The sequence below is a fragment of the Bacillus rossius genome, chromosome 8, assembly GCF_032445375.1.
Source record: "Bacillus rossius redtenbacheri isolate Brsri chromosome 8, Brsri_v3, whole genome shotgun sequence".
NCBI lineage: Eukaryota > Metazoa > Arthropoda > Insecta > Phasmatodea > Bacillidae > Bacillus > Bacillus rossius.
In genome coordinates this window covers 59,864,983-59,884,893 of record NC_086336.1, presented here as the reverse complement: position 1 = coordinate 59,884,893, position 19,911 = coordinate 59,864,983, and the positions used below count along the sequence as shown (strand labels likewise).

The 19,911-nt window shown below is 38.8% G+C and overlaps 1 protein-coding gene across 1 annotated transcript in view; it reads right to left on the bottom strand.

Moving 5' to 3' along the window:
* LOC134535042 (uncharacterized) overlaps window positions 1-19,911 on the bottom strand; it is a 168,431-nt gene that overhangs the window by 133,293 nt on the left and 15,227 nt on the right. The window contains exons 9-17 of the mRNA XM_063373878.1: window positions 18,120-18,327; window positions 14,936-15,219; window positions 13,248-13,438; window positions 8,499-8,666; window positions 6,309-6,452; window positions 4,884-4,965; window positions 3,437-3,930; window positions 2,987-3,142; window positions 1,503-1,802 (exon numbers count right to left, since the gene is read on the bottom strand). Coding sequence (XP_063229948.1) covers window positions 1,503-1,802; window positions 2,987-3,142; window positions 3,437-3,930; window positions 4,884-4,965; window positions 6,309-6,452; window positions 8,499-8,666; window positions 13,248-13,438; window positions 14,936-15,219; window positions 18,120-18,327 — 2,027 coding nt within the window. The remainder of the gene's footprint in view (window positions 1-1,502; window positions 1,803-2,986; window positions 3,143-3,436; window positions 3,931-4,883; window positions 4,966-6,308; window positions 6,453-8,498; window positions 8,667-13,247; window positions 13,439-14,935; window positions 15,220-18,119; window positions 18,328-19,911) is intronic.

Here is a 19,911-nt window from a genome sequence, read left to right as displayed (position 1 = left end):
GAAAGCTTTTTTTTTACCAAGCAAATTCTCATTTAATGGTTCATATGAACTTAAAGGCCAATTTTTATGTCAGTCGTAGCATGTACGCAAAGCATAAAATCATGTGGTAAACAGTTTTTGATTATGTAACCGTAAGTATTCAGCCTTTTTCTTCAAAACTCTTAATTTTTAGTGTATCATCCATTAAATCAATAAAAGTTAGGTTTTCCCAAAACCATAGAAACCTGAGTTTTTCAAGGGTGTTGAAAAAAAATTACTAATATTAAAATATACTAAAAATAAATAGTCTGAAGACTAATACTACACAAGAAAGTATATTAAAAAAATGGTAAAAAATACATTTTTTTGTACTTTTACTAGCTGCCACTGATATAAAGAAAAGTTTTTCAGTTCATAAAACCATTAAAAAGGATTTTTTTTAGTAGTAAAAAATTACAAACAATTAAGTATAGCCATATTATGATTTATTTAAAATCGTGTGTAAAAGCATCAAACATTAAGTTTGCTATGTCAACTTAGTTATAACGTTATAAGATAAGTTTGGACAACTCTTGCATTGACTTGGACTCAGTAAACTTATAGTTAAGCTTGAAATCACTATTCCAACTTTTGCTTGCTTGGTTAGCACGTACGACAGCCGATTTATTTCCCAAATCCCTTGGTTTGTGCTGCTGTACGTCAACATGTCTAATGAACTCGCTGCCCACAAGATTCTTAATAGGGATGTGCGAGTACCCGATATTTTCGGGTACGGTTCGAATCCACAATTACCCGAACCCGGAATCGTACATACATGGATTCGAACAGTATTACGAATATTCACAAAAGTTTAAATTAATTTAATACGGCTCAAAAATACTAGCAGTGAAAAATAAAATTAGGCTACTATTACATAAGTATTTATAATTTGATGTATCAAAGAAAGATATGTAAATTAAATAATTAACATTGTGACATTAAAAGAATTTCGAGATTTTGAGGGCTTAAAACTATAATTACGAATTTCGTCGTATAGCAAACTATAAACTAAAAACAATTACATACCTACAAGAAAAAAAATGTCTTGGCTATTTATTAGAGAAAAAAAAATTTTGTTTGCTGAAACGTTTATAAAACTGAGATTTCCCTGTGGCGTGCAGTTTATTACGATTGAGTTGGAGAATCGAATATGTTTTGGTTTTCATATTTTAAAGTGTTTATTATTAATTAAGTTTACATAACTATAAACATTTCAATCTCAGTGTAGTAAATAATTGCCAGTAGTTACAGTTAGAAAAAAGAGCACACACATTATATTTAAATTAATCAGTTATTTTTAATTATTCTGTGCTTAATATTCGGAATCGGATTCATATCTCAAATATTGCCAGGAATTCGAATTGGATTCGAACCGAACTGAAAATTAAGGATTCGCACATCCCTAATTCTTAAGGTCATAAACGAATTAGAAAGAAGCCAGATTCATTAAAAATTCAAGTGAAGAGAGCATTTGCAGGCGTCACCTGTAGGTGACGAGCCCCCAGTTCTCCATCGCGCCGAAGAAGAAGTCCGGCACGGCCACCTGGTCCAGCTTGGGCAGGAAGTAGTCGAGGCCGGTGTAGCTCTCGAGGGCGGCCATGATCCTGGGAGCCAGCCCCACGCTGTACGCGGCCTGGCCAACCGCATCCGGCCGCTGCCACGTGCGGTGGAAGCCGTCGCCCGAGCTCACGTTGACAAAGTCCGACACCACGAACCCAACCAGGTACGTGGACAGAGGCATGGGCGTCTCTTCAAAGTGGTCCCACACTATGCTCTCGTACTCGCTGGAACATTCAAAAAATTGTTTTCTTAAAATCAATTTGGATCAAATTATTAAATTATTATTTTATTTCAAGTGTTCGTTGTGTCATATAATTATTTGGATTGAAAAATGCAGCCCAAAAAAAAATCCACTATACTTAAAATAAGAAAAGCGATATCTAGTAACATAAATTATAAAAGCTACGCAAATCTAATAGTATAACTAAATGTATCTTAAACTACTGTTATTAGGAATATTCACTACATTTTTATGCCAGTAGGCTAATCAGGGGGTCAATAACTACATATATTCATATTCCACCCGGGGTTAAAACTCTGGACACCTCACACTGAATTTGTAAGGACAAGATTAAATGGTGAATTGCGATAAAACTAAAATAACACAGAAATGCAAGTCAATACACTGCAAAGCACCGCAATGCAAATTAAATCATGAAATAATCAGCATATTTAATCAAAAATTTAACTTAAATCACAAAAACTGTATTCTTTTAACATATTAAACTCGAGGAATGTAACATATTTAGCATGAAGGTTGTACCAAATTAATATACTAAGCAAATTTAATTTTTTTTTTACTTTTTTTGAACTTTAACTGTTATTATTAACTCATTTATTACATTACGGCATTGATACATTTTTCAAACACACAATTACTTGCAGATTTATTTTTATTGTTCCGAGTAGTTAGAAATGCTAATTACAATTTATTATATAGTGAAAGAGCATCATGTGTCAGTCCCAATAAACTGATCTGGCGAATTAAGTATTATGAAACATTTAAGTGACATATTTGTATGAAATATGCAATATTTATGAATAAACAAATCTCTTATTTAAAAATTTATATCAGCCTAAAAATAAAACAATGAAAACTTGTCTTTATGAAATTGGTATTGCAACAAAAAGTGCTATGAAGGTCTAATCAAATATTAATAAATAAAAATTTACAACAACAAAACAGACAAAAAGTAGATGGTAAAGCAATATAATGAAGAAAAAAAAAAGAAATAACTTAAAGAAAAATCTTGTAGGATAAAGAGCCACAAATTTAACAAATAAATTAAATTTTCAACTACTACTGTACTTTCTTAGAAGTTACATTTGAATTCTTCTCAGGTTATGAACCCATTTTGCAAACAACTGAAGGAAAAAAATTCAATAGAAAAAGCTTTGCAGTACTCACTCATTTTCGGAAAACTCAAGCGGCATGTTGCTCAAGGAATGTCTGTCTGCTGTCCGTCCTATGACGATCTTGAACTTTGCCTTTAAGCCAGGTTCATCGAAACAAGGGAACGCTCTTCTGGCACTGGTCTGTGAGAACTGAGTGGATGCGAGCCACCTGGAAAAGATAATGTTTAACATCGGCATGTTTCCTACTGAAATAAGATCAGGTCAGTGAAGCATCATGTTATGATAACCATCATCCCTGTTAGATGAAAGTTGAGGCATAATTCACTAGTTGTAAACTTCCGTCTGGGGCTCACATTTTATAGTATTCCAGAAACGTAGAATTCTTTGGTAGAGAAAACTGAAATACTTTGAGGAAAACAACCAGAACCAGTCACAAGCAAAAACAACCACATTTCTCATTCGTAAAGATTCATTCGTATATTTTTGCTGTTAAGTTGTTTACCTCTTCACACCATTCTTGAAGTAATAGGAACGGTAGAAACCAGCCAAGTCCTCGCGGTGGTAGCCCTTGTAGAACATGTGGAGTCGGTAGCGTCTCCCCGCCACCAGCTCCTGCTCCAGCTTGATGTCCAGGAACTGTCGCACCGGGTCCATGGTCACCGCGGCGACGCCCACGCCCACGGATATGGTGTCCTCCTCTATCTCCAGGTCGTGCGCGTGCAGCGTGATGCGGTCCGTGTTGCCGGTCACCACGAAGGTTATGTTGACGCGGCCCTCGAACTGGAAGGTGCCGTCGTCCAGGTTCGGCCTCAGGACCACGTGGTAGTGCTCGGGCAGGATGCTGGTGGGCAGTCGGTAGTCCTGCTGCTTCACCCAGTCGGACACCGCGGCTCCGTGGGTCTGCAGCCACTGGAGGTTTGTCTCGGCCGACTGCAGGCTGCTGAGGAGGGTGTTGGAGCCGATGTCGGCCGTGATGTTGGCGACTACCTCCTTCAGCTGTGAACAGTCATTGAAATGCCAATTTAAAAAAATGTTAAATTCATAAACTGAAATGCAAAAAAAAATGCAGCATTACCTAGGTACCTATGTGACACCTGAGAGTGCAGCATATGTACTGATTGACGGAATTGTGAAATAAAGACCCATGTAAATCCATCATCCCATGAAAGGTAACACGAAAATACATTATTCAAAGGCATAGTGATGGTCTGCACTGGAGAGGAAGAAAATTTCAATAAAATTATCTAGTGGATACATTTCTCACAATGATCATACAACTAGCGATCCCATATCATTACTGGATGAAGTGTTCTATTTGTTATGTGAAAACTCAAGGCAAAAATAAATATATGTTACATGGTTTGCAAAGTGTTTTGTCAGTGGTAGAAATTAAAGCATATGTTCAAAAAATATCTAGTAAAAATCTGTCTATATAAAAGTCAAAATGAATAAGACAAAGAGATATGTGATAGTGGTAATATATAAAAGATCAAGCAAAAAATGAATAATTTTAAACATTTAAGTTCTTAGCAAAATCAGTTACTTGTTTTAAATATGACATGTTCAAATATATAAAAATTTAAAAATCAATACACTGTTAAATCAAATCAATACACTATCAAATCAAATGAATACCACATTACCATCCTCATTTTGTAATGTCTTTTGTTTCAAATTAGCCCAAATAACAAAGACAGTTTTTGATAAATATGATTTTCTGCAGTTAAAGTGATCAAGCTTTTGTATTGCTTAGTTTGTTTCGATCAAAAATTTCATTATTCATTAAATTTACAATTTTGATCAAATCCTTTATTTTCTTTGTTATAAGCATTGGCTAGAGTGTTAATAGAAATTTTAAATTTTGAAAGACTGACCATTATTAACTTACTAAAATTTAAAAAAAAATTTTATAACCAGGCATGGTAATGCAGTTTAAATTGTGGTCTTACCTTTTGCAGTTGCTCTGCTGTGGTCACATAGTTAGCTATTTGTGATATTAAAGAGCTGACCGATCCAGTCGAGTTGTTATTGCTGTGAACAGAAATATTTATAAACATTATAAATACACATTTTTGTAAAAGTGTTTCTGAAAAACCTTGTAGTAAATTTTTATTATTAGATTGACTTCTAGCAAGAGTTCCGAAGAACATACTGGATTTACTCAATTTTAAGATGCACAAATGTTTTTGACCTTGTACTCTGAATATGGGTTCCATGTTACAATCAACGGCTTCTTCCACTTGCCAAATTTATTCCATTCTACAGAGCACCTTTTTTGTAATTTTTAAATTAAAGTGCATCTTAAGGGTCCGTCTTGCAGGGCGCATGAACTCTAAAAGCGGAGAGACGCTATTGGGTAACACTAGCTTCGCGCTAGGCACCAAGCTGACCTGCAGTCTTCAGGTTTATTAATACGCCTCTATGCGACTTTCAATTCCATGTTAAGAATTTTTAATACCTAAAAACGCCAGTAAAAACCCCTGTTTTAGTCTTTTTCAAAAATTATGCATTAAACTCAAACCCTTAAAACAAAACTTTTTATAGACAAGTGCAATGGCTCTTAAATGCTATTCATATTCACACTATTATGAAATCTTGAGCTGTTTTTAAATGGTGTCTTAACACCCAGAGCTCTGCAAGTCGGTTTGGCAAGCCAACCTTTAAACAGGAATTTCTTTGTTGAGTTCGAAGGTGACCTTTGTGGTGAGAAAGTTAGATTTATTGGGTTCAAAATTATAGAAGCGACCTAAACGCAGGGGTAATGCTTCTGCATTACATGCGGTATTCTTAAAAAAATAAATAGTGTTTCTACACTCATAATTTCTTTGTTACTGAACCACGCAATAACAGGTGACCGGAAGGGCAATTCCAGGCATATGACTGTAATGCTTCACATTTTTATTATCCAAAGATACAAAGTATTATGTTTGTTTCGACCTTTATCATACATCATATTCAACAAAACCTTTAGTTAAATGGTCAACTATCACATGTGCAAACATGTGATACCACTGTAAGTAAGGTGGTGTTTATGAGTAGTAAATTTATTGATCCTAAAATGTTCATGTTATTTTTTACTACATCCTACACATACTCAATAAATAGACACTTGTTTAATGAATCCGACATTGATTAAATTTTCTCTTTTTTGAATTTGTGTCCTTGGTTGTTCATTTACTGTCCCTGGCTTAAACACTTCTTAAATGATTAGAAATTTATGACATTCTGCTATCACATAAGTAGAAGAAAGTACGATGGCTGAATTGTTATCAAACTATTGTGAATTTGTAGGCTCTTTAGTGGTGATAAGATAACAGTGACAAATTTATAATGGCACTAATGCCTCAATAATACGATAAAAATACAGTGCTTACTATTGCATTATCCTTGTATAAAAGCTGGCAAGGTAGCTGATGGTGAAATCCACACCACTGGGCTGACTCAGCACGGCAGGAACAACACTGGAAATGTCTTGTGCTCTGATTCCTGAGTCTGACTCTATAGTCTTCGCCAAGTACCTGTAAAAACCATAAAATCAACCACGTAACACATAAAAGATGTGTCTCCTTCCTCGTCACCCCACCTGAGGATGAAGCGGCGGTCAGGCGACCTTTATTTTGTCCTGTGCTGCCAGAGGACAGCTGGGTGGCAGGCTCAAAAGGTCCAGTTCCTCTGACCTGGGGGCTGGGGCTCTGGAAACTGGCCTGTCAGGGCACGGGCCGGGTAGAAGCTCTCGTCCCAGGCCGCGGCTCGCGGTTTTGTCGGTTGAGCTGGTGGCTCCGGTGGCCTCTTGGATGGCGTGGGTTTCAACCGCATCACAAGGGCGGGCCCTTGTGTCAGCCTTCTCTAGTAGGCCTGGGTACCTGGGCAATATCACCGGCCTACCGGACCTCCGGGTAGCTTTGTGGCGGAGTCGGTGGTAGTCGGGATACTGGCACGGGGATCCATGTGAACTCGCACCAGACAGGAGGTGGAGTCTTTTTTTCGACCTCCATGTTGCTGGGGTGACTCGAAAGGGGCCTCAAAGGCTGCAGGGATGCTGCTGGCCCCGTTCTTGGTTCTCATGTGGACAGGGCTTTACTCTTTGGCCAACCAGGCTTGGAGGGCTTCCCATCTCTTCACTCCCCTCACTCTGGTCGCCATAGGGCATAATGCCAGGCAGGGTAGGAGCAGGGAAGAGACGATGCGAGAGGTAGCTGCAGCTACAGAGGTTCCGCCGACCATGCGCGTGTTGTAGTGTACTGTTATAGTGTTCCTTACCGACCACCCTATCTTCAGAAATGACTACTGTACTGCCGAAGCGTTTAGGATGTGGAAACTATGGTGGTGGATCCGCAGTGGACTGTTTTTCTGAGCGTATCAATGTCACTGAATAATCAGGCAAGGCGCAAGAGTTGAACCCAGGTCACCAGACCATTTTACCTGTCCCTTCCCTCGAGTTGTCAGGGCACTGGCAAAGAGCCTTGGTAGATAGACTGACTTGGTATTCAAGTGGTAGGTGAGGAGTTTGACTACTGGGCGATTGAGTAGTTAAAGCACAAGGCTTGAACTGAAATGTTCAATATTTGGTTGTGTTTGTAAATCTTGCATATAATTGTTTGGGTGGTCACAAGATGGCTTGCACAATGACTGTGAAACTTCTACGACTATGAATAAAAATACTTTAATATCAGTTTGTGTCTGTTTCGTACTGAAACTGTTACCAGATAACATAAAATTAAAAAACGATAGCCGGACGTCCGATGACGCCAGTACCAGATGAACCACTGAGTCTTTCCTGGTGGCCACCAGGATCGCTTGAGTTAATGGCAGCAAAATGGTGCCATATTTGAATTTTGCAAGTATCCAACACTTTGGATTAGTTAATTTAAATCTAGGGTATGCACTATTTACAAATCCAACAGTGTCTGAGAGACATTATTTTAATAACAAATCGATAACAGTAACAATTTCTTTGGAACTAACTTGATTTTTCAGCACCCAACTTATTCATGCAAGTGTTTACGAATGTCCACTTCAAGCCGAATTTTGCACTAGCCAGGGAGGTCTGGAGTGTGACAAGAGAATGCCTCTTGATTCTACCATGAGCATTCATGAGGATTATCGATCTCAGCAAGCATGGGTGCAAATCTGTAGGATTCACAAGGAGGGCCCGCGGAAAAACACAGCTGGGGCACACACAGCCTGAGAGTTTTGCGCGTCACAAGTCATCTCTGGATAGGTTGCTTGTATGTTGTATACTGGCCATATTTGGGCCTATACGCATACAATGAGCAGAAAACTTTAAAAATATATAGAAAGTTTTCAAAAAAACATAGTTGTAAAGCTTATGGTTATCAACCACCCTTAACAGTCACAATTTTAGAAGCAAAAGCGGGCCCCCTTAACGATGATCTTATTAATTCAGAATCTAGAAAATCCTGTTAGGACTGCTCAAAACCTTTTGTATGGTGATAATACCATTACCTACAATAAAGAAAATGTTTACTGGGAATTAAAAGCATTTTAGCAATGTGTGCAGAAGCAACTCCCAATTCTGCGATGCAGGACAATATTCCACTCGCCTGTGAGCGAGAGTCTCATTCCGGGTGCAGCCCAGCGCCGTCATGATGAGGCCCTCCTCCGTGGCGACCCGGGTGCTCGCCAGGCGGTCCCACAGGAACTGCCACTCCCGCTCCCCGCCATGACGCAGACCGGCGCAGTACACCACCGACCTCAGGTCCGGCGGAACACTGCACAGTCATAGGTCACACAACGCACGTCGTCACTTTCCTTGCACCACAAATCACACACACCTCCCTTGTCACCACATTCACGTATCACATTTCACACCCATAAATTGCATGACACTAAAAATCTTCATGCATCACACCAGGGGTGGATCCAGAGGAGGAAAAAAAAAAGGAGGGGGGGGGGGTGTCTGTCACAGGGGCATGTGCTGCCCCCTCCTCCTTTCCAGAAGAGTAAAAGATGCAGTGAACAAAAAGACTTTGTACTACTGCTTCCCTCGAGGTTATTTTCAAAACAGATCTGTCCAGCATTCAGATGAATACAGAAAATGGAAGTTGTGCATTAGAGGGGAAACAGCATGACACATTAAATTTAAAGAATTCATGAGGACATCCTTTTAGTGCATTATTGTAACCGGTTCTATATTTAATTTTTAGGTTTTTATTGAAGGGTTTATTTAGTTACACCCTCAGCACGAGTTTCAGTGGCCGGACACCTTAAAAAATACTATTGTGTTCTGCACTCCGCCCAATCTCTTATGATTGCCACCTGAGGTAGGATGCTCATCGCACACCAAGGACATCAAATTATTCATAACTGATCCATTTCCATCTGCAGTTTAATCTTCTCCTAATCATTTTCGTCTTTCTTCGGAGTCTACTTGGAGTGGTATGATGTTTCACATAAATATTTCTTAACCACGTTTACCAACATATTGTTTCGAATTCGATGATCTCTGAACTTGGTCACGGTAACAGGGTGTTCTGGACCTCAGTAAATATCAATTCCATGCAGTTACGCCTTTTCATGCCTTTTTAATTGTACACTAGAGTCCCGTTATAGCGAGGTGTCACGGTTCCGGGTTTGATCCTCGCTATAACCGTTAGAGCCGGGCCGATGCCGATCCCCGATCGTAATAATCGGCCGATTTTGTTAATTTTGCCGATCATAATGATCGGCAAAACGTAGCCGATTATTTGAGCCGATCATTGGTCTCCTACTGCAAACTTATAACATTGAATAATTACCTATACCTAACAACTTTCCATGTTTGTTTACGGTACTTTTCGGGAAGAAAATTTGATTATTCATCAAAAAATAATAGGATTTAATAATTTCAAACTAACCACACACGAAAAAAATATACCAATAAAGTAAACAAATACCGTAAGTTTTATAAACATTGAACAGTTACATACCTAAGTATCAATTTCCACGTATATTTACGGTACTTTCGGTAAAATAATTTTCCATTATACTATTTGCAAAGTCATTTATCATTTACGAACCGAAAACTATGTATTGGTTTACCATTTACGGTTAATATTACCGGAATGGCGAATGGCGACTGTTGTTTAGGTTGGTTATGTTACGCCAGAGATTAGAGTGACGCGCGTCGCGCGACGGAATTCGTACGGATTAATGGCGCTAGTAGTTTTGTGGTTAGTAAACAACTACTCTTCGGGAATTCATCTATTTAGTTTTTTCTCGCTAAATATGGCCTATTGAAAGTTTTGTTTAGCGAAATTAATATTCTTATCCTGTTTAGCGGGAAATAGAGCTTAACTTTCTTTTGTATAAAAACCTGGTTGATGAAGAGTTTTGTTTCCCACAGTAGAACCTCCTTACACCGTGACGCGCTAATACGGGAATCGGATAATCCGGGACGATTTAAAAGTGCAGAAAAAAAAGAGAAGCTAAAATTGTCAGCGCTTAAAATTAACGTCACGCGGGCCGGCGGCCGGCAAACAATGCAAGCCATCGCGTGGGCCGCCAAAATCTGCAACGCTGTTTGTACCGACCCTTTGTGTCGCCCCCCCCCCCCCCCCCCCCCCCCCCCCCTTTTTCAACTGTCACATTTGTCACTCTTTAAACTTGAGGGAGATGTCCTGACTTCTGCTTCCGGTCTCCCGTTTGTTCGAATGTTGTTTCACGTGCTGCTGAGTTACTTTCCGCCCGCCAACGCACGGCAGGCGCCTGGCGAGTGACGTGTCTGTCTGGCATTCGGCTGGTCGAAGGGGTGGAGGGGGGTGGGGAGCTACCCAAAATTTATGTGTACAAGGTCAGCACGATCTTATCTTTCTCTCTTCGGCTGCTGTAAATGACAGTGAACTAATGGCTAGGCAGTGCCGTATTTTTTTAAGCCGAGACAACAATTCGAAGGCGGCCCTTACCGTTAACCGATTATCCGGGTTTATTATTTATTTTTTTTTACAGAATTTCAATTATCCGGGCATCGGCGGGTCCCAATGAACACGAATAATGGGGAGTTTACTATTTTTATCCATCTGCTGCCAAGGCGCAGTAAGCCTCGGGAGATGTTACGTCACATGACCTTGGCCTTAACCCAGCTGCACGCTGGTGTCTGAGAAGCTTGACAAGACCTTCTGGGCTTACCTGTATAATCGCTAGTCCGTGAAATTTATGTCGTGATTTTTAAGTAATCATGTCAATGAAAAGTAGTTTTGTCTGGGAATACTTCACCGCTTATAGTGATCCGTCAAAAGCAACGTGTAATCAGAGGTACTTGAAAGGCTCTAATCGGCTCAGAAGATCGGCAAGATCGGCAGCAGATGATCGGCATCGGCATGATCGGCAAAATAGGTGATCGGCCCAGCTCTAATAACCGTGTCCTCACTATAACCGAATTGGACAGATTTTGGCCCCCAAAAAATAAAAATTAACCGAAAATAGCATAAAATTGTGTTTAAACCTGTATAATTGGAAAATAACAGGTTATATTAACGAAATCTTAATTTCTGTGAGCAGATGAGTGAATTCTCTTTAAAACGATACCCCATAAGAACGGATGCGATCACCGATTGCGTCAAAATAACCAGAATACCCTACCACGCCACGTAAGAATAGCATAGCCCGCGGCCGACGCAGCATTGTCCTGCTATCTATTGACGGCGCGGGCTGTCTGCTGGTGGCCATGTTGGTTCGGGATGTTGCTAAAAGGTGGTGCTAGTGTAGCGCGACTATTTAATTCCTTACAAAAAAGCAGGAGTACGGCTGCGGCAACGCACGTACGCCTCAAATGAAATAGTCGCTGGAAAACTATACTTTTTTTCATTTAAAGAAACCTGTCAACTTTTTTAGAAAATAAATTTGGGATTAAACTCAAACCATCACCACCCCTTTCCCGGACAAATACCCCAACAACTGACCGAAACAAAAGTGAAAACTGTCCTACCGATTCGGAAATAAATGCGGTAGTGCGTACTAGAGGTGTAAAAGTAACGAAAAAATGCGTACCCGTATGTATTCGTTAATATAACAATTAGTACTCGTTACTATCGTTACGTTACTCGTTACTTCTGATACCGCATAATTTGCTATGTTATGTTGCAGCAACGAATCCAGTCTTATTGCGTACTACGCGTGCAGTATGACGTCGCGTAAATAATAATAAATAGAATATAAACAATTAATAGTTTTTGTTAACCAAGAAACAATTAAATCTCATTAGAGCGGCTTTTTAATATTATCTCTTTTAAGATAACAAAAAAAAAAAACGTGAAAATATACGCGATTATAAAAACAAAAACATACATATTACTAATTTGTAAAAAAATACTTTCTTACATTGTTTCTGTTCCAATCTCAAACTTTGTCTACACACGGCACAGATAACTACCGGAAGTTTGATAAAAGAAAGAAAGGATAGGATTCTATTTTTAAAGCCACGCACTTAGGTGGCGACTGCACGGCTGAAGAATGTGACAGGCGTCAACGGCAAGATGTCTAGTGGCGAGCGAGATGGGTGGAGATAAAGCAGACAAATAACAAAAGCGCGCTTCAAGCGATCACGCCGTAAATTCCTCAAAAATACCTCGTTATAGCCGTGTTCTCGCTATTACCGTGCTCGCTATAAGGAGATTCTACTGTATTTAGAATTACTGTAACTCATTTGTATGAGAGCTATATACACAATAAAACCTAAAATAGCCAGTTAATATGACTTTACTCTAAACGATCACATGCTAGATGACGCAAAGGCTGAGGCACGTAGGATGCCTACCTACCTCTTCCAAACCCACCGAGGAGGTTCGAAGGCTGAGGTGCACCTCGACAGAGCCCTTTCCAGCACACACCACAGGTGCCACGAGGAGGCAAAGGGTTGCCAACGGTGTCAAGAGGCTATTTTAGAAGCACCATGCAACCTTCCCGTAGACCTGCTGTCCTCTGTCGGGATAACTACAACTGGCCACAGCTAGGACACCTCAGTGGACAGTCGCCTTCTCCCTCACGCGAGTCAGGTCCACTCCGGTCTTAATGCACGTGTCAGACTAGAGAACTGATTTCAACATGTTTTGTAAAATAATTGACTTACAAATGCTGTCTCATGTGCAGTCAAAAATTTCAAATGGTTCTTATAATACTATAATTGTAAAACTTTATTTTAACAGATGAACTCCCACTAAAATCTAAGACAAATTGAACATTTAAGCCACACCTGTCGCCAACAAGTAACCCACTCAAAAATCACCATGTTTTTTATACTTTCAACTAGGCAACATTTGATTATCCTTTTGTTTGGTGTCCACTAGTACGAAAAAAAAAAACAAGTTCTGACTTACCTGGACCCTGTAGCATTGTTCATGAAGTTATTGAACAATTCTGTGGATTTGGACACACAGTCCCGTTGTCCATAGTTGCACTCCCACGAGAGCACCAAGTTCCTCAGCAGCTTCGTCACGTGATCATCGCCTTGCCGTTCTTCGAAACCCAGGGACTTGTACAGCGGGTCGAGAAGTTTCAGCATGTACGTCTGCAAGCAAACAAGCATGGTTCGGATTTTTTTTTCACCCGGTTATTTAACACCATTTGAGTTAATCTCAAATAAAAACTATCAATACTACCATCTAAAAACTGCTCCGGAAAAATTAAATTTGTGGTACTAGTAGATTGTGACTCCCACCACAAAAGGCACACAATTGGAGGTTAATTAAATTTTTAACTGTGTGTTTTACATAAATTAGCTAGATTTTGTTTCTTAGGGCCATTCAAAGATTATTATTGTTAGTGTTTACAGTTTCTCATTTTCACACCGTTAATACAAGCTCCTAGGAAAGACTGATTAGTGCTAAATTATTCAGGAGCCCTCACTGATTATCAGCTATGGTAGAGATAGTGGTGTGCCCATTTGAATCAGCCGATATAGCCGTTACATTAAGCAATTAGTAGCAGCAGAATACAGGGCAATGATAAACTTACAATTACCAGGAATAAAATTAATACTAAATAATCAAAACATTGAAAATAAAATATGTAAAAGAAAAATAAATTAGCTTTCATTCAGTGCTGGTATCGGTAAAATTTAAAACATAAAATATGAATCTAATTTTCTTCAATAATATTTCAGTAATTTTAAATTCTTGGTGTTTCAATTTTGCAAAACCTTTGTTCAGGTGCCGAGTCATTTCCTATGCTGTTCGATAAATGATAAAAACCACTAGGCCGGCCTTACAAAACAGCTCTCAGTCCAGCAGGGAGAACAAATATGCAGGTAAAAGCACTTTAAGTAACACTCTTGAATGTTTCAGCGCAGGACGACACAGCACGGCATGCGCTAGCCAGGTTAATTGCCAGAGAAAGTTTAAGCTCTACCAGCCAGTCCGGCAGACCGCTGCGGTATTGTGAGTACGTACCTGAAGTGGATATGACAGATCTTAACAGGTGCAATGGGATTCCAGAGGGCTATCCCCTGAAACTTCATGGTAGTTGCGAGAATCACCTGGAATACATGGTAGGGATACTCTCCCAGTATTCAGGAGGGTTATCAAAATTGTTTCTTTTGTGAATAGTGGATATGGAAGTGGATGGTAGTTCCGAGCATCACCTGCAAGATAGATATGGTAGGGGTACTCTCCCAGAGTTAAGGAGGGTTATCTAAATTGTTTCTTTTGTGAATAGTGGATGGTAGTTCCGAGCATCACCTGCAAGATAGATATGGTAGGGGTACTCTCCCAGAGTTAAGGAGGGTTATCTAAATTGTTTCTTTTGTGAATAGTGGATATGGAAGTGGATGGTAGTTCCGAGCATCACCTGTAAGATGGATATGGTAGAGGTACTGTCCCAGAGTTAAGGAGGGTTATCAAAATTGTTTCTGTTGTGAATAGTTGATATGGAAGTGGATGGTAGTTCCGAGCATCACCTGTAAGATGGATATGGTAGGGGTACTCTCCCAGAGTTAAGGAGGGTTATCAAAATTGTTTCTTTTGTGACCAGTGGATATGGGAGTGTAAACGGTAGTTGCGAGCATCACCTGGAAGACGTGGTGGGGGTACTCCCCCAGGCCGCGGAGCCTCTGGTCGAGGAAGGACAGGGCGGCGAGGGCCGGGTACCAGGCGATGTAGTCGGTCTCCCTGGCGAGGTAGCGCGTGAGCGGCAGCGCCACGCTGTACTCGAGCTGGCCGGCGCGGGCCAGGTTGAGGGCGTCGTCCAGCAGCTGGGCGCGGTTCAGGACGTGGATCTCGTCCAAGTACTCCGAGTCGAGGTAGCTGGCCAGCAGGCGCCAGTTCTCCGCGTCGTAGTTCACGCGGTAGAAGCCTTCGGATCAAATACCGTGTTTTATCGCATAATCGTCGCACATTTTATACTAAAATAAAGTTAGAAAAGTAAAGGTGCGATTTTTTACGAAAAAAAAAACTTTTTTTTCTAGGTAAGTATACATAAAAACAAAACCTATTCAAGCAAAGTATGTTTATTTAAAAAGTAGAGTATACAAAAGTATGCCAAACAATTTAAATTAATAAGCCATGCAACAAAAAACTTTCTTAAAATTTAAATTTAAAAAAAAAATCTGTAACCCGAACATAAGCCGGAACTAACGCATAACTAGTGTCGTAGTATACACTTACCACGAAAGAGTGCGGAATATCAAACGTAGTTAATTTGGCACTAGATATATTGCGCATGTTGCATGCAAATGGCAAGTTATCCATACCGATATTTAGACATCTACAACGTGTAATTTTTCCTTATGAATCGAATTTCAAAAAAATTCACGAGTTTCGAATTTTTTTCGAATCGAATTTGAGAATATAAAAAGAAAATTGAAAAAAAAAAAAAGCGGGAAAGTGAAAATAAAGGGAAGACCATAAAAAGTATCACAGTTTACCTTATTTAGCATGTTTGACTTTCAAGGATAAAAATATTAATAAAAATATCACAGCATAAGGAAGTTGTACAAAAAAAAATAACAAATTTACCATTTTTATCACTTAAGCATCGCACATTTTATTCTAAAATCAAGTTTGAAAATTAGGGGTGAGACCGTGGATGCTACTATTATGCAAAAAAAAAACATGTAAAATAATCCATAAAAACAAAACCTGTTCATGGAAAGTGCGTTTATTTAAAAAATAAAACGTAGACTTTGCGAGAGCACGCCAAATAATTTAAATTAATGATAATGAGTGATGCAATAAAACTATTTTATTCAACGTAAAAAAAAAATTAACCCGTAACAAGAACGTGATTTGTAACTGTACGCATAATGATCGTTCCTAACAGAGCGCGCGCGAGCATGCAGTCTGAGAGCTATCAATATTGATCTTCGACTACGTGCTCGCACTCTATACGGGAATACAGGAATCAACACAACCAAGCTGGCGCTGCTTACGTTTTATAAGCGGTATAAAGCGACTCCCGAAACGTCAAAGATGAAGTTTATTACTTTTAAAAAAGTCTTTAAAATACGATTTACACATCAGATTACTTTGTAATATGATTATTTAAGTTAGTATGGAGTTTTATCAGAACGAACGGCGTAAACTGCGTAAAGCAATAGGTGCGTGCATGCAGTCTGCGAGCTATCGATATCGATCTTCGACTACGTGCGTGCACTCTATACAGGAATATAGGAATCAACACAACCAAACTGGCGCTGCTTACGTTTTATAAGCGGTATAAAGCGACTCCCGAGACGTTAAAGATGAAGTTTATAACTTTTAAAAACGTTTTTTAAACACGATTTACTTTGTAATATGATTAATTAAGTTAGTATGCAGTTTTATCAGAACGAACGGCGTAAACTGCGTAAAGCAATAGGCGCGTTGTAAACAACGGGAATTTATTGCATTACATCAAATGAGGTTAAAACGGGACAGAAATAAAATGGTTCAAATAACGGGAAAACGTAAATAACCGTAACGTAAATAAGGGGTTTCGCTGTATAATTTTTGTAAGTGAAAGATGTAATTGTCTTTTTACATTACTTTAAAACATTGGGGGCGAGGGGGGGGATGTCTTATATTAGTGTATCCGGACCAGATTTTGCAAGTCGAATTATTGTAAAATGAATTCGATTCGAATTGACGAATCGAATATCAAAAAATTCGAACTCGAATTCGGAAATTTCGAATATTCACAGAACCCTACCGATATTTGAGTATGTACGCGCGCTCTATACGGGAATCAACATAACCAAACATGAATGATGTCAACTAGCGCTGGCTACATTTTAATAAGCGGTACACAGCAGCGACAAAGATGAACAGATAAAGGTTATAAAGTTTGAAAAGTCTTTAAAAGAATATTTACACATCAGACAACTTAATATTTCTGATAATGAAATAAGTAAGCGGTAATATACAAACAAATATTAGATTTCAACTTTATAATAAATTGTTTTATACGGGAAATCTACACATAGCTCTTGGAGTCTAACAGTGGGACCAAAAACATCATGCAACGTTTATGCAATAATTTATTTTCTCCAAATTTTGATGACATTAAATAAAAGTGCAATGATTATGCGCATGCGATGATTATGTGGTAAAACATGGTAATTACAATAGTGCTCCAGTGGGATGTGCAGTAACTAAATTTCACTAACAAGTAGTCCTACAATTTTAGTAAAGTTTGTATACTTACGTCTGTGCAATACCAAGATTAATATTTACATGAATTTTAAAGTTTATCACATTACATTTATTGCTTTTCAGTACGAACAGGTGGTTGCGAAAATTTAGAAACACTTTCTAATTTTTCACTTTTTCTGTCGATGTGTTTTTTTTAAATCCCTGCTGAAGATTGTGTTCTAGTAATGCATAAAACAGTGTGCAAGTATAGAGTTAAATCATCTTATATTTTCTCAAACTACTAATCATTAATTTACACATCACTAGTAATTTGTTAATTCGGATTTGCCATGTGGAACAAACAGAGTTTGTTATGGTTCAGGTGTAAAAAGCAGTCAGTCGAAGAAAATAAATCCTTGAATCGACTTAAGACTTTCCAAAGTTTCGTATACATCTAATGTGTTATTCATTAACGTAAATTCCTCCATGGTGAGAAAAAAAACCATTAATAACCTGTTACACAACAAAATAATTTTAAACCCTATGAGTCTATCCATATACAAAATTAGAACTTAGCTATATTTACTGATTGCTGTCATTTTTATGTTATGATTCATAGCTTTGTTAGTCCTTGCATACACAAACCTGTCTCTTGTAAGTTGAATATGACCCACTGGCTGCGCAAAGCCCCCAAACTGGCTATGACCTTCCACTTGTCTGTGCCGTTCAGCCAAGTCCGAGGGACCGTGCTCGTGAAGTTAATGCTTCGTTGCGTGGTGTAGGTGATGGGAATCCACCACTTGTAGTCGGTGCCATCAGCTGCTGCTTCTTCACTCCACAGGAGGAATCGTTTCTGAAACAAGCAAATTTTTCTTTTGTTATGAAACGCATCGGTATTCACAAAGTTCGCCACCATCAGCTACCTGTTACAGTGTGTAAGTTTGACAGGATCAGCAGTGAAAAAAAAACTATCCATCATGAACCAGAGAATACACACTGGTGAAGCTGAACAACAGAGTTTCATCACTGGCGGTCTGGATGTACTCTGTGCACAGTGGCTAATGCTAATGACCAGGGCCATCAGAGACACATCCGTGGGCAATTAATTTTTGGGTCCCCCTCTCAGTTTCTAATGGGCCATTTTCTAAACCCAAAATTTAAAAATAAATCTAAAGATTATAAATGTTATCAATGGCCATAATTGTAAACGTTATCTATTATCTATGAGTACTGCATAAGGTTTCACATGATTTATATCAGCAAATGACTTGTAATTATCATCCTGCTTTCAGGGAAAATTCATGCATTAAAAAAATATCTAAACATAATTTGACCTTCCTGGTGCCCTGGTCTTGCGTATTGTCCCCCTGTGCCTCCCCCCCCTCCCCCAAAAAAAAACCCCTTCTTTTGGCAACCCTGCTAACGACTAGTGCTATGCCAAGGTCAAACAGAGTGGCATGATAAGTGTGATGAGACACGGTGAACTATGGGAGCATCATTTAGAACACTCTACTACCTAAGATAATGTACTTCATTTAAGAATGGACAGGGTTTCTACGTCCTACTTTACATTTGCAGTCATGAGATGCATCATGCTGTTTAACAGTAATTCACAATTTTAAAGGGAAGCTTACTTCATCTATCCGTAATAATCTTAAGTAGGTTGTTCTAGTTTAAATTACACACAAACCATAACTCTAACCAGTTACACTAAATATTAATGACTGAAGGCAATCACAAACCACAAGGGCAGTGAAGCACGTTGAAAATGATGTTGTTGACCAAAGTGTTTTCATGATAAAAATTATTATTATCTTTAAATCCCTTCCCAAAAAAAATGCTTGTATCTATCACTTGTAGAAGGGACTATAAATCAGGAGGAGGTTATAACAGAGGAATTTTAAATAAAACTCTTAGATGATAGTGTTAGTAGTAAACGGTAAGTCTGCTTATTTAAAAAAATTTATTTTGCTTATTATTAAAATAAAGTGACTGTCCGGATTTGGTCCAAGTTAGTTTGGATAAACAAGTTTTAACTGTAATTACATTTGCCTAAGCAATGATCAAGATAAAATTAGTTACCACTGTTAAGTTTTTGAAAACTTGCAGAATCATCCATTGTTTGAAAGCAATTTTAACAGTACATTTAGTGCCATCATTCCAGATACATTTCACTTATTTAATTTTTTAAAATTTATTTTATACTTGCAACATGCCAGCCAAACAGTTACGGAACTTTAATGGCGGGCACAAATGTTTTTCAGGGCTACACTGAATCAGTTTTCATAAAAGACTGCTAGTGCTTGCCAGTAGCGGATCCAGAGGGGGGGGGCTAAGGGGCTCAAGCCCCCTCCAAAAGCATCTGGGTCCACTATTGTTTTAGTGTTTCCCTTGATAAAACCTAGCCTCAGCTGGGTAAAGCCCCTCCCAAACCAAA